This window comes from Sorex araneus, chromosome X (assembly GCF_027595985.1).
Source record: "Sorex araneus isolate mSorAra2 chromosome X, mSorAra2.pri, whole genome shotgun sequence".
NCBI classification, from domain to species: Eukaryota; Metazoa; Chordata; class Mammalia; order Eulipotyphla; family Soricidae; genus Sorex; species Sorex araneus.
The window spans coordinates 53,319,997-53,345,741 of record NC_073313.1 but is presented as its reverse complement, the minus strand read 5'-3'; the positions used below and the strand labels follow the sequence as shown (position 1 = coordinate 53,345,741).

Sequence of the window (25,745 nt, the reverse complement as noted above, 5' to 3'; positions counted from 1 at the left end):
ATATTCAAACACCCATCCCTTCACCAGTGCCCATATTCCACCACCAAAAACCCCACTATACCTCCTGCCCCCACCCCCTCACCCCCAACTGTATAACTGATTAATTTCACTTCATTTTCTCTTTACCTTGATTGCATATTTCAACACAAAATTCACTATTGTTGTTGGAGTTTACCCCCAAGAAAGACAGCCCTACTACCAAGGAAGCATTTGATAATTAGTTTTCCATTGCTGAGAATGAGGAGATATGTAGCCCCACTGCTCCAAGTACATAATTCTATTTTCCCTTTTTCCTTTTTCTTTTTTTCCCCCTCATCCCCCTTCCCGCGCCTTATAGTATGGTGGATGCCACGCCGCGTTTCTCCCCGAAAATGGGAAACAATCGGGAAAGAGGAATATTTCCTCTTCTTGGCCTGCATGGGGCTGTTGCTTAGTTCACAGTCCAGAGAAATGGCTGCTACTTTGATTACCTTCAATATTTCAACAAAAAACTCACTGTTATTATTTGGAGTCCCCCCCCCCCCAAGTCAGACCTGCTAAAAAGGAACCGTTTCACATTGCTGACAATTAAGAGATGTTGAGTTGCGCGGATGCAGCAGCGTCCACGGTTTTGGATTTCTGTATAAAGTCCAGGGAAGATTCTGCCAGAAATTGCATAGCCCATCTCACAGTCCCAGTGCATTGCTGTAAGAAGCTGCACTGGATGCCCAAATGTGTTAGGTCTCTGGAATCAAAGTCTTTAGGGCAGAGGGTCCATTTCGCTCTAAGCAGCTCTGGATTTATCTGGGCCAAGGGCATGCCGGTTACACCCACTTCCCATGATTCCCTAGGAGCCCCAAGTGTAAAAACCGTATACCTCTGGGTTAGGAGTCTTAGAAGATGGCTCGTGCCATGTGGATGTTGCTTCCTCCACCATTTCCCGTGCAGGAAGACAGGGTGGAGAGGAAAGATCCATCCCCGGGCAGCGCGGAGTTGTAGCCCAGCTCACATTCCCAGTGCATTGCTGTAAGAAGCTGCGCTGGATGCCCGAATGTGTTAGGTCTCTGGAATCAAAGTCTTTAGGCGCAGAGGGTCCGTGCTTTATAATTCTTAACCCATGTTCTTGAAAGGACATCTTAAATTCTACTTAATTATCTTTCTCTTAAAGTCCCCTCCCTTGCACTTATGGAGTACTTTGACAGTAGCCAAGTTGTGCTAAGAAGATAACTGAGCAAATATATTCGATTTGATTAAATGACACTTTATTTCATGAATAATGTCTCTATGGCTACTGGTTTTCTCAAGATGAGAAAGTTTGCACTTGTTGTCTTCTCATAATTAACAATACCTCACACTGTAATCATTGAAAGTGTACTGTACCACCCTACCAATAATCATTCTGAGAAGACTTAATATTTTATAGTTACTAAAACCCTTATGTAAAATAGAAAATGTACTCAAGTTATGAACCAGCTACTCATTCTAATTTATATCAATGTAACGTTTCATTACTTGAGACTTCCCAAGTAATAAATATCTAAATTTTTAGAATCCCTTTTCATACTATTCATAATAAGCAATGCAAAATAAATTATCTAGCATCTGCCTGTGGGGCAGGCTTGGGTGGTGGTGGGAAAATTCGAAATAATTGTGGTGGGAAGGTGCAATGGTAATGGGACTGGCGTTGAAATATTGAATGTAATCAATTATTGAGAACAACTATAGAACTGTAGCACTGCCATCCCATTGTTCATCGATTTGCTCAAGCAGGCACCAGTAAAGTCTCCATTGTGAGACTTGTTCCTGTTTTTGTCATATCAAATACTCCACGGGTAGCTTGCCAGACTCTACCTTCGGGCGGGATACTCTCAGGCTCTCTGAGAGGGACGGAGGAATCAAACCCAGGTCGGTCATGTGCAAGGCATAAATATATCACTTTTTAAATAATATAAATAGAATATAAATCAAATATCAGTGAGATTTTTAGTATGATACATTTGAGAAAAAAATATCTCGATCTGTGGTGAGAAATTTAGCACACCTCCAGCATTTGAGTCACCCTCAACAGCCAGAAAATTTCTGTTCATCTCTTCCCCCCAGTATTGATGGGATTATATTTTTTCTTATAAAGTTCCACAGGTATCTTATATATATTGGATATTAACCCCTACCAGATGAAAGCTGGGTAAATGATTTTTCCCATTCTGTGAGCTGTCTTTGTATTCTGGTCATAGTTTCCTTTGAGAATCTTCTGAGTTCCAACACACACCCCTTCACCAATGTAGACTTTCCACCACCAATGTCCCCAATTTCCTTCCCACCGAAACCCTTTCCCAGGCTGCCTCTATAGCAGACAATTTCCTTCTCTCTCTCTCTCTCTCTCTCTCTCTCTCTCTCTCTCTCTCTCTCTCCCCCTCCCTCCCTCCCTCCCTCCCTCCCTCCATCTCTCTCTTTTTCTCTCTCTCTCTCTCCTTTTAGGCATTATGATTTTGCACAATGGTTCTTTCCCCTCTATGTTCATGTCAATACTGGTTGGGGATTTTTTGTGTGCCATTCTTACTGATATTATGTGATATCTCATTGCTGTTTTAATCTGCATTTTCCTGAAGATAAATACATTGTCATATACCTATTGGCCTTCTTTAAGGTGGTGCCTATTCTTTTCTTCTCCCCATTTAGTGGGACCACACATGGCTGTGATAATGGCTTACCCATGGCTCTGCATTCAGGGATTACTCTTGGAAAACTCAGGGGATCATACGGGGTCCTAAGAATTAAACCCAGCAACTGCATGCAAGGCAAGAGCCTTACCCTCTGTGCTATCTCTCCAGTCCCACTGTTTCTGTGGTTTTGATGGGGTTGTTAGGGTTCTTTTGTGACTGTTTCAAAGTTTTACAAGTGCTTTATAAATCCTGGGTTTTTATCCTTTCTCTGTCAGTTGAGTGGTGGACAGGTACACTCTCCCAGCCTATGGGAGTGTCACTTTATCCTAGTCATTCGTTCTTATTCAGTGACAAAGACTCCTAATTTGATAAACTCACATTAGTTTGATTTTGGTTCCATTTACTTGGCCAATGGCATTGAGTCATTGAAATTGCCTCTGGAATAAATGTCATTAGCTTATGATTTCCTCAATATATTCATGTCTGAAATAAGGTATTTAATCCATTTTGAATTGACTTTTGTGAATGGTGTGAGAGATATCTGAATTCAGTAATTTATACATGGCTGGACATTTTTTCCAGTGCGATTTTTTGAAGAGGTTTTTCATATTCCAGTTCATACTCTTTGCTCATTTGTTGAAGATTACATGTCCATATACCTGAGAATCTATATCTGAGCTATGAATTCTAGCCACTGATCTGAGAATCTGTATTTCAGGAATTGTTTTATTTTCAGCTTATATTTTGAATGACGAATGTCTATAAATTGGTTTCTGGTGACTAATTTTTATAAATTGACCAAGTAATATTCCAGTGCCCCATAGACTAGACTTCTTCTTTCCTATATTCTCCCTTCTATCACACTTTCTTGCTTTTTTTTGTTTTCTTGCGCTTAGCATCAGGCAGAATTTATAGTTCTTTTAAAAGCCATGCCTTGCTTTTATGTATGTATTAAAACCATTATAGTATCAAGAGTAATAAAATGATGATTTTGTGAGACTATGTTTACATGCCAGAAGAGACATAAACAGAATTTTTTTTAAAGTGGAAGCATCTTATTAAATGCAAACCCAGAACCAACTTTTGGGCTTTTGGTACCTACCTTCTTTTCCTTTCAATCCTTCAAACAGTTGTGGGTATATGCACTCCTTCACACACACACGTGAGAAACAATAAAATAAATTACAATAAGCTTTAGCAATGAATATAAAACTCAATACCATGAAATAGGAACCGCAATAAATTGTTATTGAATGCTGGCAAGAACTTTGTTTTGTTTATTACTATATTCCTAGTGCTTAGAAATGTGCTAAGTGTTTAATAAATATGTTCAAACAATTAACCAGGAAAGCACTATAGGCAGTCAAAACATGGAAATCAACGAAGAATTCTTGACAAGAAACCACTGAGATGAAACATCCAGCTATTGTAATGCTCTGCTTACCTGGAAGCTCTAGGGATTGAAAGGGGTATATCCTCTAGCAGGTAGCTAAATTTTGACAATCATTACTTATCTTAGAATCAAAGAGCTTTGCCTCCTCCCATTCTTGCTTGGATGAAGGATTTTAGTATCACTGAATTCTTAGTTTACTACTCTCCCTTTCCTACTCAAAGAGAATCGAGTTTTAAGCTTGGATCTAAATCTGGCTAAAATAACCACTTTTTTAAAGATAGACTAAACCAATGCAAAGGCTTGACTGAACAGTATAAGAAACATTGCTCTAAACTTCAGCTCAAATTCCAGTATTTACCTTCTCCTCAATTGTTTTCCCTTTTTCAATCACTAGGTAAGAAATGAAGGTGAGGTATGTGTAGTTATTGTCTCAGGATTTTATTTTATTTCTAATTTTTTTATTTTATAAGTAGTTCACAATATTTGATTACTTTTAATATTCAAACACCAATCTCAGCACCATTACACCTTATAACCACCATATTTCGGATGTTTCCATCCGAACCCCAATCCCTGTTTCAAAGCAGAAACAACATAGTATATTTTGTATTGTTTGTTATGAAAAACCGCTGAAAACACTACAAAAAGGTATCCTTAGAGAAAAGTGAAGATTGTTTTATTTCAACAGGAGCCATTAAGCCCTTCTATAAGAGACCACTAACATGTTGTTAAAGGTTGAGCTTTGTGTGCTTTAATACACATGTATCTGTAAATATATGTATGTATATGTATATATATATTCCCTCTAAGATTGATTGCCTACTACTTTGAACTCCATCAAATGTGGTAGAGTACAATACTTTTGGAGTATGGGTAGAGTGTGTTGTAGTTGTGGCCGAGCAGTCCAGGAACATGTTCACTCATGGGTGAAGCTCAACCTGAGCATGTGGAGAGCGGTCTTCAGCATGGTGGCAATTGAGTTCTGGAGGTTTTTGGCTGCCGGAGCTGATTCCCTTGGGGTGGGGAGGGCTCTCACCCACTGCCCTCTGGGGTGCCCCAAGTGAAATAGCCTGGCATGTTGTCCGGTGACATGGTTATGGCGAGCATCATGTTATGCTCCCTTCTGGGAGAGAAGGACATGCAATGTGGATGGTGGCGGATTATGCGTCTCACATTTTAATAATCCTCTTCACACATTCTCATACAACTATACTGGTACTTTCAGCCCTGCATGGGTTTTCTATATTTCCATAAACCATCTCTGCCATTAATTCTCTATTCTCTCTTTGATTTATTTAGATACCGGCAGCAGAAAACAACCCTTTTCTTGTTGGAATGCATTATTGGTATGCCAGCCAGAGCTCTAAGACCCAGCACTGCAATATCTGTCGGGAAGTCATTCCTGCTCTGTCTAGAAATGTGATTGTCTGTGAAGGTATGTTCCTGATTTCTTTAGGAAGGAGAGCTCAGTCAATGTAAATAGAATTGAAGTCTCTCATACAGTTTTAGCTTCACTGAATCACACTAGGTAATTCAATCTAGTTTAAAGTCTATTTTGATACTTAAATACTGATAAAAATGGAGGTTAGGAAATTGGTGTGATGATGGTGAATTCTCATGAATCAAAATGAACGGTTTGGTTCAGAATAATGAGAAAATACAGTCTAAATAGTTGGAAAGAAAAAAATAATTTCCTTCTTTCTATCAATTTTCATATAAGATGTCAAGTAAAAAATGTAAGCAGAAAAAATTCAAAGTAAGTAGATCATATGGGAAGTAGGGTTTTGGGGGTGGCCAACTGTATGATACATCTAAATGGTGACTTTCCAAGTAGCTCAGAGAAGGCAACTAGAATCTTCATTGTCACCAGATTCACACCCATCTTATTTTCTTCCTGTTTTCACAGTATGCAAAGTGAAGTCTCACAAATTATGTGCTTTGAGAGCTAGTAAAGATTGCAAGTGGAATACCTTGTCTGTCACTGATGATCTTCTTCTGCCTGCTGATGAAATAGTGAGTAATAATCATGTCCTTTCAGAGTATCTTTTTCCCATCTCCCATTCACCCACTTGACACAGAGAAAAGAATATTTCCTCTCTTCATAAACTAAGGAAAGCTTCTTCTCCAGGCCTCCAATACAAGCAATATAGACTAAAGAGTTCTGTCATATGTCAGGAGCATTATAGTGGAGAGAGGAAAACAAATAAGAACTAGGGGTTATACCATATCCTTCATGGGCTGTTTTTTTTTATTCCAGTTGGCCTTTCTCCATATAACTCTTACTATTGCCTCTTTTTATACTTCAGGAAACTATGCCCCATCAGTGGGTAGAAGGAAATATACCTGTTGACTCTCAATGTGCAGTTTGTCACAAAAAATGTGGGAGCAGTAAAAGACTTCAGGATTACCGCTGCCTGTGGTGTCATCAAACGGTAAGACTCTTCCCATTTCCTTGATACTTAGAATATGATTTCCAGAGAGGAGGGGTGGAGTGAAGTTGGCTGTGCATACATATAGATAGAAGTAATAAGATAAATTGAAATTATCCCCAAAAATGCATATAATTCCATAACATAGAACTCAGCATGTTTCCTTTTTATAAGTGGCTATGAAGTTTTGAAAGATTTTAAAACTATATACTTCAATGATTACTTTTAAATGGTTCTGAATTTGTGTGGCCTCCTAGCAACTGGGAAGAACTGAAGCCTCTTATGATAGCATAGGGCATTTAAAAATTAATTGAGTCTACTCTTAGGAAATCTAAACTTCTTATTTCAAGAAGTTCGCAATCTTAGTAGATTAATGATTAACATCAACACATTGTTTTGTCACTGGGTATTGAGTGTCTCATATATATGTTCTCTCAGTCCTTTCAATATCAAGAACTCATTGTCTCCATTTAAATGTGGGAAAAGATTTTCAGGAAAGTAATTTACAAGAGGTCATGCAGCCAATAACCAGGAGTCTTGACTTCTATAATTCCACAAAAAGTTCTTTTAATTAAATTAAACAAGTTTTGCTTAACTGGGGGTGATTTGCCCTTTTATCACATGGGAAATATTTGACAGTATGTGGAAATTTTTTTTGTTTTTACTCATGTATAGTTTATCATCTGGGCTTTGAGTAAAGACATAGAATTCTGCTAAACCTTCTAAAATGCACAGGGCAGCATAATGTGCTATAATCTATCCCAAAATATTAATATTACTAATAATGAGAAACCCTGATCTAGACTTTTGAACTTTTCGAATGCTTCTTTTAAACAAATTATTCTAAATAAAAAAGAAAGCTGATAGTATGATTTTTCTTTAGAAAACTCTCACTCTGACAGCCTTGCTCCAGTCAATAAAGTCTATCTATTCACTCTACCTCTGCCTTTCTCCAGCTCTGTACTAATGCCTAGAAATAACATTATATCCCATAACCCCACACCCCCACCCCTTGCCTGACTCTTTGGCAGGCACTTTTCTTCTCCTTCTCTCTCTCTCTCCATCTCTCTCTCCATCTCTCTCTCCCTCCGCCCTTTTGTGCATTGTGGTTTGCAATATTGATACTTAAAGGCTATCAATAATATCCCTTACCTACTTTTAACCCTCAGATCTTGTCCAGCATGATCATACCCAGCTACTATTATCATATCGGTCTCTTCTCTATCTTACCACCCTCAGCCCCGCACATGCTAGTGGTTAGATCCAACCATTGACCAGTCCTCCTAACCTATGTTTACCCTGGCCATGGATATAGAATGATTGCATTCATTTGTGGGATATATATATATATAATATGTATGTATATATAGTAGAAGAAAAAAATATTTAAAAAAGATTTTTTAAAGATTCTTTTTAAAAAAAGATTTGTTGAAGTGAAAAACTAAGTTATTGTGATTTACATAGCTATTTATAGTTCAGTTTCAGAAATACAATGCTTCAAAACCAACCCCACCAGCACTGTTGACTTATGTCACAATGTCCCCACATTCCCTCCCAACCCCTAGTCTGCCTCCTTGGCAGGCATATTTTAAAGTTGAGTTATTAAAGTTTAAATTTCATGCCTGCAGTATTGTAGGCTTTATAATATATATGTGTATATTGTATTCTGTAGCTTATAATATACATATGTACAACATATGTATATTCCTATACCATACCATACCACCACCAATGAGCTTGAGCTCTGTGATCCCAACCCCTATTACCTCCTCTTCTCACTTCCTCCACCCTGTGATTCTTTTCTTCCCTGTCCTTTTCGTTTTTCTGACAAAGGGTTAAGAGTAACTTGAGTACTCTCACACCCCTTGTAACCACGCATTTAGTTTTACTGATATTCTTCTATATATAACAGCTAAGTGAAGTTGTCTTGTGTTTGTCTATCTTCTGCCTCACTTCACTCAATATGATCATCTCCAGATCCATTCAATTTACAGCAAATTGCATGATTTAATTCTTCCTTGCATCTCTATAGAATTCCTTTGTATATATACACCATACTTTCATTATCCAATCACATGTTGTTGAGCACCAATAGTACTGTCGTCCCGTTGTTCATCAATTTGCTCGAGTGGGCACCAGTAACATCTCCATTGTGAGACTGGTTGTTACTGTTTTTGGCATATTGAATACACCATGGGTAGCTAGCCAGGCTCTACTGTGCATGCGGGATACACTTGATAGCTTGCCAGGCTCTCCAAGAGGAACAGAGGAATCGAACCCGGGTCAGCTGTGTGCAAGGCAAATGCCCTGCCTGCTGTGCTATCGCTCCAGTCCTGTTGAGCACCTAGGTTTTTAAATTATTTTTTTTGTATTCTAGAGGTAGATACCAAGCTTGGTCACATGGCATCTCTATTCTTACTTTTCTGGAAAATCTCCATAGTGTTTATCCACGGGAGTTGAACTTGGCAATATACATATACATATGTATATATTGTTCCCAGAGTTTTTTTTATGTGTGTCATTCTTAGTGGTGTGAGATGATATCACATTCTTATCTTGATTTGGATTTTCCTGATAATAAATATGATGAGCATTTTTTCATGTGTCCGTTGGCTATCTACCTGTCTTCTTCAGAGTGGCATCTGTTCATTTCCTCTCCCATTGCTTTGTAGGAATTTTTGGAATTTTTGGGTTAATATTTTGAGATCTTTATATATATTGGATATTAACCCTTTATCTGATGTATTTAATGCAAATATTTTCCCCATGTAGTTGGGTATCTTTTAGTTTTAGCCTGTGTTTCTTTAGCCTTTCAGAAACTCTTTAATTTGATGTCCCATTTGTTTATCTTTGCTTCTGTTGTATTTTCCAATGGAATTATACAATTAAAAACAACTTTTAGGTCCAAATGGTAGTCCGTCTATCTATCTATCTATCTATCTATCTATCTATCTATCTATCTATCTATCTATCTATCTATCTATCTATCTATTGCTTTATTGTTTTTGGGGTCACACCCGGCGATGCCCAGGGGTTACTCCTGGCTCTGCACTCAGGAATTACCCCTGGCGGTGCTCAGGGGACCATATGGGATGCTGGGAATCGAACCTGGGTCGGCCGCGTGCAAGGCAAAAGCCCTACTTTCCGTGCTATTGTTCCAGCCCCCTATATTTTTTTCTATGTATCTTCTGATCTGATATTCTGGTTTGATTTCAAATCCTTTAATCCACTTCGACTTGACTTGTGAGATATAAATACAGTTGTTGTTTTTTTTTTGTTGTTTTTTTCTCAACACCATTTTCTGAAGAGGCTATCATTTACTCCACGTCATGTACTTAGCTCCTTTGTTAATAATTAATAATTAGTTGAGCATACATAGGAGTCTTTCTTCCCTTTGGGTATTTGGTTCAGAGAATCTATCCTTATGGTAGTACCTTGTTGTTTTAATCCACATAGCTTTATAGGAGGAAAGATAAATGTGATCATACAAATTGATCCAAGAAAAACTTTTGACAAGATCCAACATCCATTCATAATTAAAACAAATTCTTAACAAAATAGGGTCAAGAATAACCGTACTCAAAATAGTAATGGCCATCTATGAGAAACTAAGAGTCAGTGGTGAAAACTGAAAATATTCTCCCTGATATCAGATATAAAGCAAGGATGTTAACTATTTCAACTATTATACAGTATAGTTTTAGAAGTCATTGCAATAGCAATTAGGCAAGACAAATCAAAGAGTTTCAAATTGAAAAGGAAGAAATCAATTTGTCACTTTTGGAGGTGACATGATAATATACACAAGGAGTTTGCTAAACATATTCTAGAAACAATAAACCAATACACCAAAGTATCTGGACACAAAAATCAACACAAAGAACTCTCACATTCTTATATGCAAATAAAGTCCAAGAAGAGAAATAGACCAGAATCCACTCCATTCAAAATTGTCTCCCAAAACATGAAGTATGTAGAAATCAATTTAACAAAAGATGTGAAATACTTATACCATAAAACTATGAAATATTTAAGAAAAAAACAGAATTCCTTAAGAAGTGGAAAAATACACTCTGATTTTTCATTTTCTGGAAAGTTCTACCTATGTTTTTGTCACAATAATTTGACTTTTCTGGTATAATCTAAAGTCCATTGTGCATGGTGTAAGATACAGTTTCAGTTTTATTTTTTATTATATTATTTTATTTTTATTAATTAGTTCACAATATTTGATTATATTGGATATGCCAAAAACAGTAACAATAAGTCTCTCAATGAGAGATGTTACTGGTGCCCACTCGAACAAATCGATGAGCAACGGGATGACAGTGACACTGATTTAATATTCGAACACCAATCCCACCACCATAACACCTTCCCACCACCATATTTGGGATATTCCCATCCCAGACCCTACACTTGCCCCAAAGCAGAACCAAAATAATTCATTTTTTATTGTTTCTTATGACTAAAGTGCTGAAAGTTATCTAAGAAATTTCCTTAGAGGAAAGTATGAAGCTTATTGTATTTCACCCAGGGGCCATTAAGCCCTTCTATAAGAGGTTACTAACATGTTGTTGAAGGTTGAGCCTTGTGTGCTTATATATATTATACATACATATATCACTGTATCATTGTATCACTGTCATCCTGTTGATCATCAATTTGCTTGAGCAGGCCCAATAACATCTCCATTCATCCTAGCCCTGAGATTTTAGATACCTCTCTTTACTCGTTCTTCCCAATGGTGCAGCATTAGAAGCTCTTCAGGGACATATATATAAATATATATATATGTAAAAATATATTTTCCTCTAAGATTGGTTGTCTTCTACTTTAAACCCCACAAAATATGGTGTGCTACTCTTGGAAGATTAGTAGTGTGAGGTATGACATATCGTGCAAGGGAAAGTTAACCACTGCCATGCTCATGGCTGTTCTCCACAGGCTAGGGTCAAGTGTCATCCGGAGTGAATCCGCAGACAACTCCAGTATGAGGGACTTGTGAATAAAAACTCCAAGTTCAACAGAACTGGGGATGGATGTTCCCCCACCCCTCCCCCCACTACCTACCTCCACCTCCCTCCTGATTCCCAAGACTTGGCAGTCACACCCATAAGCCACATCTGGTTGACATCAGATAATCTCATCAATGGCCATGATCCAGAGACTCATTTTCCTCCTCTCTCGGAAGAGAGCATAAAATGACACATCATAGCCATGCCATCAGACCCTGTGCCAGGTTGTTTCATTTGGGGCACCCCAGAGTGGAGCAGGTGAGGCCCCTCCCCACCCCAAGGGACCCAGCCTCAGCAGCTGAAAACCTCCAGAACTAATACCAACATGCTCACAGCCACGCTCCACACACTCAGGCCGAGCCTCACCCACGAGTGAACACTTTTACTCTGTAAATGTAACTATCTCATTAATCCAGCACCATTTGTAGAAGAGACTACTTTTTTCACTTCATGTTCTTAACTCTTCATTGTAGATTAGCTATCAATAAATTTGAGGGCTTATTCTCTATCCTGTTCCATTTATATGTTATGTATTTCTGTACCACTTAGTTTTTATTACTCTAGTTTTATAGTATAATTTGAAGTCTGGAAATGCAATACTACCCATCTTCTTTTCCCTAAGAATTATTTCATGATTTCTTACAAATTTTAGTATAGTTTGTTCTAAGTCCTTGAGGAATGTCATTGAAATTTTAACGGGAATTGCTTTGTATATGGTGTAATGGTTTGTGTAGAGTGGTCATTTTGGCAATGTTAATTCTTCTAATCCATGAGCAAAGAATATTTTTCCATTTGTTGGTGACCTTTTATCTTTCTTTCATTAGTTACACAGTTTTGTCTGTTAAAGTCTTTCACATATTTTGTTAATTTTATCCCTACATATTTGATGGTTTGGGGACACTTTTACTCTTCTAGAACTTAGTTTTCACTTGGCTTATTTATTTATTTATTTCATTATTATTATTATTATTATTATTATTATTATATTTTGCATTTTGGGTCACACCTGGTGATGCACAGGGGTGACTCCTGACTCTGCATTCAGGAATTACTCCTGGCAGTGCTCAGGGACAATATGGAATGCTGGGAATCAAACCCGGGTTGGCTGCATGCAAGGCAAACACCTTACCAGCCCCTCACTTAGTTTATTTTAAAATTTGTATTGATGAACTGTGGTTTACAAAACTATTGATGGTTTAGTGCATACATCATTCTAGCACCACACCCACAACCAGATTACCCACTTTCCTCTAACCAAGGTGCCAAAGACCTCTCACATTCAACCCCTGACCCAACTCTGCAGCAGAAAATTGCACGTTTTTTTTCTTTCTTATAGCTACATTGTTTTACTTTATGTATATATACCACCACTTCTTTCATTATTATTTTTGTTGAATCACAGTGAGATATACAATTGCAAAGTTGTTCATGATTTAGTCTCAGACATATAAAACCATGGTACATCTATACAATGTAACACCACAGAGCTGTAAGGAGAAATGAAGTTGTGAAAATTGCCTAAGCATGGAAGAACATGGAAGAACATGAATCATGCAGATTCAAATGTGTCAGCGGGAAAGAGACACACACCACCACTTCTTGATTCATTCATTTGTACTTGAGAACTTGTGTTTTTCCATATTTTGGATATTATACTAAGCACTGCAAAGAACTATATGTGCATATATCTATTAAAATCAATGTTTATGTGTTCAGTGGATAAATGCCAAGATGTGGCAGTACAGAGTCACATAGGAGTTCTATTTTGTTTATAAGAGAGATCTCCACATTGCTTTCCATAGAGATTGACCCAGATGGCATTCCCACCAATCATGTATGAGGGATCTTTTCTCACTAAATCCCCACCAATACTGGTTGTTTCCAGATTTTCTATTTGGGGGACACACTCGGCAGTGATCAGGGCTTAAATCTATCTTTGCACTCAGAAATTACTCAGTGCTCAAAGGACCATATGGGATATACAGGATCAAACTCATGATGGCAGCATGCAAGGCAAGTGCCCTACCCATTGTAGTATTGTTCTAGCTGTTTCCAGACTCTCTGATACATTTCATTCTTGATAGTTTGAGATGATGTATCATTGTTGCCATTTTTCTATGTTTTGGGCCATACCTGGCATACTCAGGGGTTCCTCCTGGCTCTGCACTCAGGAATCACTCCTGATGGTGCTTAGGACACCATATGGGATGCTTAGGGTGGAACCTGCATCAGCTGCATTCAAAGAAAACGCCTTACCTGCTGTCTTGTCTTATCTACCTAGTTCCTCATTGTTGTTTTGACTTGTATTATCCAAATTGTAAGTGATGAAGAACACTTTATAATTTTTAAAAAATATTTATTATTTTAATTGAGTCACAATGAGATACACAGTTACAAAGCTGTTCTTGACCAGGGTTCATTCATACAATGATCCAACACCCATCCCTTCACCAGTGTCCATTTCCCACTACCAATGACCCCAGTTTTCCTCCCATCACCACCTTCCCCAAACCTGCCTCTTTGACTTTATGGCAGGCAACTTTCCTTTTCTCTCTCTCTCTCCCTCCCTCTCTCTAATATTGTGGGCACTATCACCATGGTCTGCAACACAGATACTGAGAGGTTATCATATTTATTCCTTTACCTACTATGATGAACACTTTTCTCATATGCTTATTGTCCATTCACATGTCATCTTTGGGTAAGAGTTGGAAACTAATTTTAATAGAGTCATATCTTAAGCTTATTTCTCTTCAGATTATTGTTTTCACATAGACATTCTTGTTTAGATTTTGTAGCATGCAACCATGATATATTGTTTTATTATTTTAAGAGAGTTTTTATGTACAGTCTTTAGGATTTTCTTTGCATATTTTCATGTCACATTCAAATAGTAATAGCTTAACTTCTTTTTTATTTTGAATCCCTTTGATTACTTCTCTTTCCCAATTTTTGTGACAATGACTCCAAAAACTATGCTGAATTAATATGGAGAAAGCTGTACCTTTGTCTTGTGCTTGATATGAGAGAGAAGTAATTAAATGTTTCTATGTTGATAATTATACTGGCTATGTGTTTTTTAGAGTTGGCCATTATTGTATTGAAGTATGTTCTATCTATCCCTAATTTTGAGGGTTTCTAACTCATGAATGGATGTTGAAATTTATCAAAAGCCTTCCCTGCTAAAACTAATATGATCATATAATTTTATTATTCCTTTAGTTGATATGGTGTATTACATAAATTTATTTGCATATTATGAACCATTTTTATATCTCTAAGATGAAATCCTCTGATCATGTTATATGACTACTTAACATGTTTTTGGATTCAGTTTACTAAGATTTTGTTGAGGATTTTTGCATCAATATTCATCAGAAACATTGGTCTATATATTTTTTGTTTTAGGGACACATCTAGCGATGCTCATGGCTTACCCCTGAGTGAGTTCAGGGATAACTTATGATGGGGCTTTGGGGACCATATGGGGTGCTAAGTATCAAACCCAGGTTGGCCGCATGCAAGACAAGTGCCCTACCTGATGTTTTATCTCTCTGAGTGTGTGTATGTATGTATACAATATGTATACAAATATGTATATATATATATATATATATATATGTAATTCTCCATTCTGCTTTTTTGCGTTAAGGAAATGTTTGCTTCATAGAAGGTCTTAGGAAAGACGTATATTACTCAAACATTTTGGAAAAACTTGAAGAGTATGGGCACTAAGTCGCCTTTGATGTTTTGGTAGAACTCACTAGTAAACTGATGTGGACCAGGGCTCTTGTTCTTAGGGAGATTTTTTTCATTCTGTTTTCAATTTACTTGGTTGTGATTGGTGTTTCAGGTTTTTCACTTTACATCAGTCTTAGAAGACTATTATTCTAAGAGTTTGTGATTTCATTTTTGTTCCCTAGTTTAGGGGCATAGCATTGTTCATAGACTCTTATGGTATCTTATGCTACTGTTGTGATTTCTTCCTTACATCTCTGTTCCTATTTATTTGGTTTTTCTCTCTTTTTCTCTTCATGAGCCTAAATAGAGGTTTGCCAGTCTTATTTATTCTTTGAAAAATCCAGCTCCTGGTTTCATAGGTCCTTGTATAGTTTTCTTTTTTTTGTACCATTGATATCTGCCTTAGTTTTTATTATCACCTTCACTCTACTTGTTTTCATATTCATTTGTTGTTCTTTCTCTAGTTTATCAAGATGTGAGGTTAGGTCTTTCATTTGAGCTTTAGTTTTTTTTTCTAATGCAACTTTGTATTGCTGCGAACTTAGTACTGCTTTTAGTGTCCCATAGATTCTAACAGTTTTCATTTCCATTCCATTTATTTCAACAAATCTTTACATTTCTTCTTTAGTTTCTATTTCATACAATTGTTATTTTTGTATGAAACAGTTTTTGAATGTTGGAGATTTTCCCAACTTTCTGTTTATGTTCTATGTGTGAATGATTTTTACCTTTATGATTTTCTGGTCAGCAAAGAAAATTTATATGACTTCTGCTTTTCTGACTTTATTAATTTTCAAATTGTGTCCAAGCAGGTGATCTATCCTGGAGAACGTTACATGTACACTGGAAGAGTATTATACACCCTGAAGAGGATATCTTTCAGGCTATAAAGGACCCTGGATTTGTCAATTAGACCCAGCTCTTCCTATTCTTCATTTAGGACTCATTTCTTTATCGATTTTATATCCAGTTATTCTGACCACTGACAAGAATTGGGTATTAAAACTTAACACTATTACATTACCATCAATATATCTCTTCTTGTATATTAGCAATTCACTTTATAAACTTTGCTATCATTTCATTAATGCCATATCTGTTTATGAGCGTTAATCTTGATCCATCAATCCTTTAACTAGTATGTCATGTCTATCCCTATCTTATTATTTTCTTTCACTAGAATTCTATTTAGTTTAATACAAATATGGCTTCCCCTGCTTTTTAAGTCTGCCACTAGCCTGTGTGATTTTTTCTAGCATTTCATTCTGAGCTTGTGCTTATCACGATAGTTTAATATATTGACACACCAGCATAGCAATTTGTATTAATTAGGCCACATCTGAGTGTGAACCACTCTTGGTACACACCACTTTCAATGTTTGTGTTTCTCTTGTGAACAAAAAGTCAAATTTTGTTTTCTGATCCATCCATCCTTCCAAATATCCATCTATATATTTATCCATTTGCAATCACTATTTACTATTCTATATGGAATTCACTTCATTGACATTTAGATAAATCTTTGATATGAAGAAATTTGTTGCCATTTTTTGGCTGTTTATGACATTTGATCTTTGATTTTTATAGGAGGCTATACAGTGCCCTTGACAAGAGCTCATTTAGATTCAGAAAAAGTCTTCAGCTGTTATTTGTTTGTGAATGTTTTTAACCCTCCAACTTTGATTGATAACCATTCTGTAAAAAGGATTTTTGGTTAAAGGTTCCATTAATTCAATACTTTATATATGTTAGTTAATTCTCTTAGTAGTAGTTGAATAAAAGAAATATACTGTGAATCTTATATTTTCCCATTACATGTGAGGTTTGGCTTCTCTTGCAGCCTTATGGAACCTGTCTCTGTATTTAGTACTTGTTTTTTCATAACAGAAAAACACCAAGACACATTGTTATGAAAAAAGCAATAACTAAAAACAGAGACAGGTTCCAAAAGGCTGCAAGGGAAGCAGTGCCTTGGTGTTTTTTTTTCTTTCATTGGGCTCCTTGGATCAGTGCTCCCATTCCCTCTTCAGAGTGGAAAATTTCTAACATAGTCTTCTACAAGTCTTTTCCCTGCTTCTGCCTCTTTCTTTTCCTTCTGGCTATCCTAATAATTCTGATGTTTTTCATTCATGTATTGTCAGTAATATACCTTTATTCTCTTCTCTTTTTTTCTCATTATATTTTCCCTTATCTCTCTTACTGGAGTTGTTTGTCATATATTTGAGTCCACTACTAATTAGAAATTTATCTTCATTGTGCTGCTGAGATTTGATACTGTATTCTTTAGCATTTTTAATTCTATTCTATTTGAATGAGTTTTTATTTTTCCTGTCAGCCTCTCTTCAAGTATATTGATTATATGTCCAAATGGCATTTTCAGATTATTGAGCACTGATGGGATTGCTCCCCTAAAATCTTTAGGCTGATTATAAAGCTCTGATCTCCTTTGGAATCTTTCTGGACTTCTCTCACTCTGTTGACCCAACTGAATTCCAGGTGTTCTATTAATCAGCAGCTGGACCTGGACAGATATTTTGGGGCTCTTGGACATTGATCACTTTAGCATGTGCAATTGAACTGCTGGACCAGCTGTAAGAACTTACCATTTGCTGATGCCAGGCATGGGCAGAAAAATGGGGACAACTGGGATTTTGCTACCCTCAGTGAGAATGCATGCAAAAAAATCAAAAGATTTTAAATGCAATTGTTGTCCTGGTTTTAGATCTGGTTTCCTGGGTTTTGTTTCTATTTTCCAGGTGATTCCTCTTGATCACCTGGTTCTGGTGACTAGTGGGGCTTAATCGGAAAAAATAATTCTAGACAAGCTTACACTCCCAAAGAAAGAACACGGCAGACAAAAAATGTCTCTATTCTGTGAAAGAAGTCAATTTTATTGTGTTGAATATTTGGCCTGTATGTCAGGAAACTATAAAAAAAAGGAGAGAGAATGTCATCTTTATGTTATATATGTGACCAATCCAGGTTTCTGGTATGTTCTATAAAGAAACTTCTACACAAATTGGGTGTTCTGATTTTTAGAAATATTATTCAGGATACTCAGTACCTATGATCAGTATGATTTGCACTTGTCGTGCCATACTCTATAAATGCTTCCTAAGGATCTGGTTTCTAGACCCTGAAAACTGAAACCATACTCTTAAAAATATTTTTTTTTTAATTATTTTTAAATGAATCACCATGAGATGCAGTTACAGACTTACAAACTTTCATATTTACATTTAAGTTATACAATGATCCAGTACCCATCCCTCCACCAGTGCCCATTATCCACCACCAATGTTCCCAGTATCCCTCCCACCACTCCCACCCCATCCCCTCCACCTCAGTGACAGAAAGATTCCTATTTACTCTCTCTCATTTAGGGTGTTGTGGTCTCCAATGCAGGTATGAAGTGGCCATCATGTTCGGTCTATAATCAAATTTGGTACACATCTCCCATCCCAAGCAGGTCCTCCACGCATCCTTTACTTCGTGGTCCTTCTCTTTATGAGCTGCCTTTTCACCCAGCATGTGAGGCCAGCAGGCAAGTCATAGAGCAAACCTCCTGGTCCTTATCTCTACTATACTTGAGTGTTAGTCACCCATTTTGTTACTTTATAGTCCACAAATGAGTGCAGTCTTCCTATGTCTGTTCCTCTCTTTCTGACTCATTTCACTCATCATTATACTCTCCATGTTAATACACTCATGAAAATTTTATAACTTCATCTATCTAATAGCTGCATAGTATTCCATTGTGTAGATGTACCAAAGTTTCTTTATCCAGTCATCTGTTCTAGGTCACTCAGGTTTTTTCCAGATTCTGGGTATTTTAAACAGTAATGCAATGAACATACAAGTGCAGATGTCATTTCTACTATACTTTTTTGCATCTCTGGGATATATTCCCAGAAGCGGTATTGCTGGGTCAAATGGGAACTCAATTTCTATTTTTTTTGAGAAACGACCATACTGTTTTCCAAAAGGGCTGAACCAGTCAACATTCTCCGAGAAGTGAAGGAGAGTCCCTTTCTCCACAAATCCATGCTAGCACCAGTTGTTTTTGTTTTTTTTGGATGTGGGCCAGTCTATGTGATGTGGGATGACATCTCATTGTTGTTTTGATCTGCATCTCCTGATGATTAGTGATGTAGAGCATTTTCTCATTTGCCTTTTATCCATTTGGTTTTTTTTTTGAGAAAGTTTCCGTTCATTATATCGCTCCAATTTCTGATATGATTGGATGTTTTCTTCTTGTGGAGTTCAATCAGTGCCTTATATATCCTTGATATTAACCATTTATCAGATTGGTATTGGGTGAATATCCTTTCCCATTCTGTAGATTGTCTTTGTATTTCAGTCACTGTTTCTTTTTAGGTACAGAAGCTTCTTTAATATTATCCCATTGTTTATCTCTATTTCCACTTGCCTGGTCAGTGGCAAGTCATCTTTGAAGATACCTTTAGCTTCAATATGATGGAGGGTTTTGTCAACCTTTTCTTCATTGCACTTTATGAATTCTGGTTTGATGTTGAGGTCTTTAATCCATTTTGATCTATCTTTTGTGCATGGTGTTAGGTAGAGCTCTGAGCCCATTTTTGGCATATAGCTGACCACTTTTGCCAGCAGCACTTGATAGAGAGGCTTTCCTTGCTCCACTTCACATTTCTTGCTCCCTTATCAAAGAACAGATGATCATGTTTGAGGGTGTGTGTAAGGATATTCAATCCTGTTCCATTGCTCTACTGCTCTTCCTTTGTTCCAGTTCCATGCTGTTTTCATTGTTACAACTTTGTGGTAGAGTTTGAGGTTGGGGAAGGTGATGCCTTCCATCTTCTTTTTCCCAAGAATTGCTTTACCTATTCATGGGGGTCTGTGTTTCCATATGAATTTCATTAGTGTTTGATCCACTTCTTTGAAGAATTTCATGGGTATCCTTATAGGGATTGCATTGAATTGCAAAATGCTTTGGGGACTATTGCCATTTTGACAATGTTAATTCTCCCAATCCATGAACAGGGTATATCTTTATATTTCCTAGTCTCCTCTCTTATTATGTGAAGTAACGTTATGTAGTTTTCTTTGTACAGGACCTTTACCTCATTAGTTAAGCAGGTTCCGAGGTACCTGATTTTCTGTGGCATGATTGTGAACAGGATTACTTTTTTTTCATGTCACTTTCTTCTCTCTCATTATTTGCGTATAGGAAAGCCATGAACTTTTGGGTATTGATTTTATAGCCTGCAACTTTACTAAACAAGTCTATTATTTCTTGGAGTCTCTTGGTAGAGGATTTGGGGTTCTCTAAATATAGTATCGTACAATCTGCGAATAGTGAGAGCTTTATGTCTACCTTTCCTATCTGAATGCCCTTAATAACTTTTTTTCCCTAATCACTATTGCAAGTACTTCCAGTACTATATTGAACAGAAGTGGTGATAGTGGGCATCCTTAGCTTGTCCCTGATCTTAGAGGGAAGGCCCTTAGTTTTTCCCCCTTGAGGATAATGCTTGCTATAGGCTTGTGGTAAATAGCTTTGACTCTATTGAGGAAGGTCCAGTCTGTACCCATTTTGGTCAGTTTTCATCATAAATGGGTACTGGGTCTTGTCAAATGCTTTCTCTGCATCTCTTGATATAATCATATGATTTTTATTTTATCTTTTGAAGATCTGATGGATTATGCTGATTAACTTTTGAATGTTAAACCATCCTTGATTCCCTGGGATGAATCCCACTTGGTTGTGGTGTATAATCTTTTTGACGACTTGTTGGATGCCATTTGCTAATACTTTGGTGAGGATTATTGCAGCCATGTTCATCATTAATATCGGCCTGTACTTTTCTGTTTTTGTGGTGTCTCTGTTTGCTTTTGGTATTTGGATGATATGTACCTCATAGAAACTGTTTGGAAATGTTTGTTTCCTCGATTTCCTGGAAAAGCTTGAAAAGAACTGGCAATAGGTCCTCTTTAAATGCTTGGAAGAATTTTCTAGTGAATCAATCTGGATCTGGGCTTTTGTTTTGGGGAAGAATTTTGATTACAGTTTCAATTTCTTGATAGTAATAGGTCTACTCAGGTATTCCAAATCATTTTGGTTCAACCTTGGGAGGTTATGGGAATCCAGAAATTTATCTATTTCCTCTAGATTCTTTTGTTTCATAGCATACACACTTTCAAAGTAGTCTCTGATGATATTTTGAATTTCTTTGTTTTCAGTTATGATGCCGCCCTTTTAATTTGTGATTCAGTTTATTTTGGTTCTCTCTCTCTTTCTTTCTGAGTCTTGCTAATAGTTTATTAGTCTTATTTGTTTTCTCAAAGAACCAGCTCTGTTTCACTGATCTTTTGGATTGTTTTTTGGGTTTCCATGTCATTGATTTTTGGTCTAACTGTTATTATTTTTTTCATTCTGCTGGGTTTGAGCTCATTTTGTTGGTCCAATTTAAGGTCTTAAGCTGTGAAGTCAAGTTATTTATGTGGGCCCTTTCTTACTTCCTGAGATATTCAAAGCCAGTATTACCTTATTGAGTTTTAATCTTGTTGATCTATCCAGAGGTGATAAGTCAGTGTTGAAGTCTCCAACTACTATTGTGTTGCTAGCAATGATTTCTTTAAAATCTATTAGCAGTTGTTTTAGGTATTTAGCTGGTCCTTCATTGGGTGTGTATACATTTAGGAGAGTGATTTCTTCCTGCTTTACACATCCCTTAATTAATTAAAAATGGCCTTTGCTGTCCCTTCTAACCTTTTTCAACCTGAAATCTATGTTGTTGGATACTTATAAGGTCACCACAGCTATAGTCTACTTTCAGCCCGCATCTCCCATCCTGAGTGGGCACTCCTACCACCCTTTACTTGGTGGTCCTTTCTGTATCTGAGCTGCCTTTACTCCCAGCATGCGAAGCCAGCTTCTAAGCTGTGGAGTAATCCTTCTGGTACTTATCTCTACTACTTTTGGGTGTTAGTCTCCCATTATGTCACTTTATATCCCAAAAATGAGTGCAATATTTCTATGTCAGTTCCTGTCTTTCTGACTCATTTCATTTAACATGATACTTGCATGTTGATCCACCTATATGCAAATTTCATGACTTCATCTTTTTTTAACACCCGCATTGTATCCCACTGTGTAGATGTACCAAAGTTTCTTTAGCCAGTCATCTATTCTTGAGCACTCGGGATTTTTCCAGATTCTGGCTATTGTAAACAGTGCTGCAATGAACATATAAGTGCAGATGTCATTTCTACCATACTTTTTTTTGCATCTCCGGGGTATATTCCCAGAAGTGGTAATTCTAGATCAAATAGGAGCTCAATTTCTAATTTTTTGAGAAGCATCCATACTGTTTTCCAGAAGTTCTGAACCAGTTGGCATTCCCACAAGCAGTGAAGGAGAGTCCCTTTCTTCCCACATCCCTGCCAACACCAGTTGCTTTTGTTCTTTGGAATGTGGGCCAGTCTCTGTGGTGTGAGATAGTATCTCATTGTTGTTTTGACCTGCATTTTCTGATGGGGTTGGATGTTTTCTTTTTGTGGAGTTCAACCAGTGCCTTGAAAATCTTTGATATTAACCCCTTATCAGATGGGTATTGGGTGAATATCCGTTCCCATTTTGTAGACTGTCTTTGCATTCTTGTCACTCTATATTTTGAGGTGCAAAAGTTTCTAAGTTTAAGGTAGTCCCATTTGTTTTTCTCTGTTTCCACTTGCTTGGCCAATGGTGTGCCACCTTTAAAGATACCTTTAGCTTCAATGTCGTGGAGGGTTTTGCCGACCTTGTCTTCAATATACCTGATGGATTCTGGTCTGATGTTGAGATCTTTAATCCATGTTGATCTGACTTTTGTGCATGATGTTTGGTAGAGGTCTGAGCACATTTTGTTGCATGTAGCTGTCCAGTTTTGCCAGCACCATTTGTTAAAGAGGATTTCCTTGCTCAGGAGTCTATTTTTTTATTGCCTTACAGTAATTCTTGCAGGATTGGTTTAGTTGTCATAAGTGCTGCCAGCTCTTGTTTATCTGAAAATATTCTTATCCTTCCCTCAAGTCTAAATGATAGCTTTGCAGGGTAGTAAAATCTAGGCTGGAAGATTTTTCCAGTTAGTATGGGGCTGGAGTGATAGCACAGCGGTTGGGCTTTTGCCTTTCATGCCTCCGACCCGAGTTCGATTCCTCCACCCCTCTCTGAGAGCCCGGCAAGCTACCGAGAGTATCGAGCCCACACATCAGAGCCTGGCAAGCTACCCATGCATATTGGATATGCCAAAAACAGTAACAATAAGTCTCTCAATGAGAGAAAGTTACTGGTGCCCGCTCGAACAAGTCGATGAGCAACGGGATGACAGATTTTAAATAGGTCATTTTACTCTTTCCTGGCTAATAAGGTGCCATATGTAAGGTCTGATATAATTATTTTGTTGTTTCCTTTATATTTGAGGAATTTCTTCCTGCTTGTTTCTTTTTTTTTGGCAGCATATTAAAATTTTAATTTTTTTTAGATTTCTTTTTTTCCATTTTGACATGTGTTTCCTTTATTTACTTATTTTTTCTCTTTTATCTTTTATTAATGAATCACCGTGAGGTAGAGTGACAAACTTATGAACTTTCATGTTTGCATTTGGTTTACATCCCTCAACCAGTGCCCATTCTTCCCCACCAATGTTTACAGTATCCCTCCCACCACCCCCACCCCAACCCCCGCCACCCCACCATGCCTTTGTGGCAGGGCATTCCCTTTTGTTCTCTCTCCTGTTGGGTGTTGTAGTTTTCAACAGTGGTATTGAGTGGTCTATAGTCTACGTTTGGTATGCAGCTTTCACCCCGAGTGGGTCCTCCCAACATTCTCTACTAGGTGTTCCCTTCTCTGTCTCTGCTGCCTTTCCCCCCAGCACGTGAGGCCAGATTCCAAGCTGTGGGGCAGACCTCCATGTTCTTATCTATACTACTCCTGGGTGTTAGTGTCCCATTCTGCTACTTTATATTCCACATATGAGTGCGATCTTTCTATGTCTGTCTCTTTCTTTCTGATTCATTTCACTCAACATGATACTTTCCATGTTGATCAAATTATATGCAAATTTCATGACTTCATCTTTTCTAACAGCTGCATAGTATTCCATTGTGTAGATGTACCAAAGTTTCTTCAACCTGTCAACTGTTTTGGGGCTCTACAGTTTTTTCCAGATTTGGACTATTGTAAACAGTGCTGCAATGAACATACAAATGCATATGTCATTTCTACTGTACCTTTTTGCCTTCCAGGATATATTCCCAGGAGTGGTACTACTGGGTCAAATGGGAGCTCAACTTCTAGTTTTTTGAGAATCATCCATATTGTTTTCCAAAAGGGCTGAACAAGTCGGCATTCCCACCAGCAGTGAAGAAGAGTACCTTTCTCCCCAAATTCGCGCCAACACCGGTTGCTTTTGTTTTTTAGGTTGTGGGCCAGTCTCTGTGGTGTGAGATGGTATCTCATTGCTGCTTTGATCTGCATCTCCTTGATGATTATTGATGTAGAGCATTTTCTCAAGTGTCTCTCAGCCACTCGGATTTCTTCTTTGGGGAAGTTTCTGTTCATTTCATCACCCCATTTTTTGATTGGGTCGACAGTTTTCTTCTTGTGGAGTTCAACCAGTGCCTTGTATCTCCTTGATATCAACCCCTTATCGGTTGGGTATTGGGTAGATATTCTTTCCTATTCTATAGACTGTCTTTGTACTTTGGTCACTGTATCTTTTGAGGTGCAGCAGCTTCTTAGTTTAAGGTAGTCCCATTTATTTATCTCTGCTTTCACTTGCTGGGCCAGTGGCATGTCATCTTTGAAGATACCATTGGCTACAATGTCGTGGAGGGTTTTGCCGACCTTGTCTTCAGTGTACCTTAGGGATTCTGGTCTGATGTTGAAGTCTTTAATCCATTTTGATCTGACTTTTGTACATGGTGATAGGTGGAGATCTGAGTCCATTGTTTTGCATATAGCTGCCCAGTTTTGCCAGCACAATTTGTTAAACATGCTTTCCTTGCTCCACTTCACATTTCGTGCTCCCTTATCAAACATTAGATGATCATATATTGGGGGGGGGGATGTGTCACAATATTCTACCCTGTTCCATTGGTCTGTGGTTCTGCCATTTTCCAGTACCATGCTGTTTTAATTACTACCGCTTTGTAGTAGAGTTTGAAGTTTGGGAGGTTGATTCCTTCCATTTCCTTTTTCCCAAGAATTGATTTTGCTATTCGTGGGGGCTTATTGTTCCATATGAATTTCAGGAGCGCTTGCTCCATTTCTTTTAAGAATGTCAAGGGTATCTTTATAGGGATCACATTGAATTTGTACAATGCTTTGGGGAGTATTCCCACTTTGACAATATTAATTCTTCCAATCCATGAGCAGGGGATATGTTTCCATTTCCTCCTGTCCTATTTATTTCCTGAAGTATCATACTGTACTTTTCTTTATACAAGTCCATTACCTCCTAAGTTAAGCTGAATACAAGGTACTTGATCTTTTGAGGCACAA

General features: G+C 37.5%; 1 protein-coding gene across 1 annotated transcript in view; it reads left to right on the top strand.

The window, feature by feature from the left end:
• The window catches only part of DGKK (diacylglycerol kinase kappa), a 182,524-nt gene that overhangs the window by 72,072 nt on the left and 84,707 nt on the right, over positions 1–25,745 (top strand). Inside the window, exons 6-8 of the mRNA XM_055121079.1 lie at positions 5,335–5,470; positions 5,942–6,048; positions 6,342–6,467. Coding sequence (XP_054977054.1) covers positions 5,335–5,470; positions 5,942–6,048; positions 6,342–6,467 — 369 coding nt within the window. The remainder of the gene's footprint in view (positions 1–5,334; positions 5,471–5,941; positions 6,049–6,341; positions 6,468–25,745) is intronic.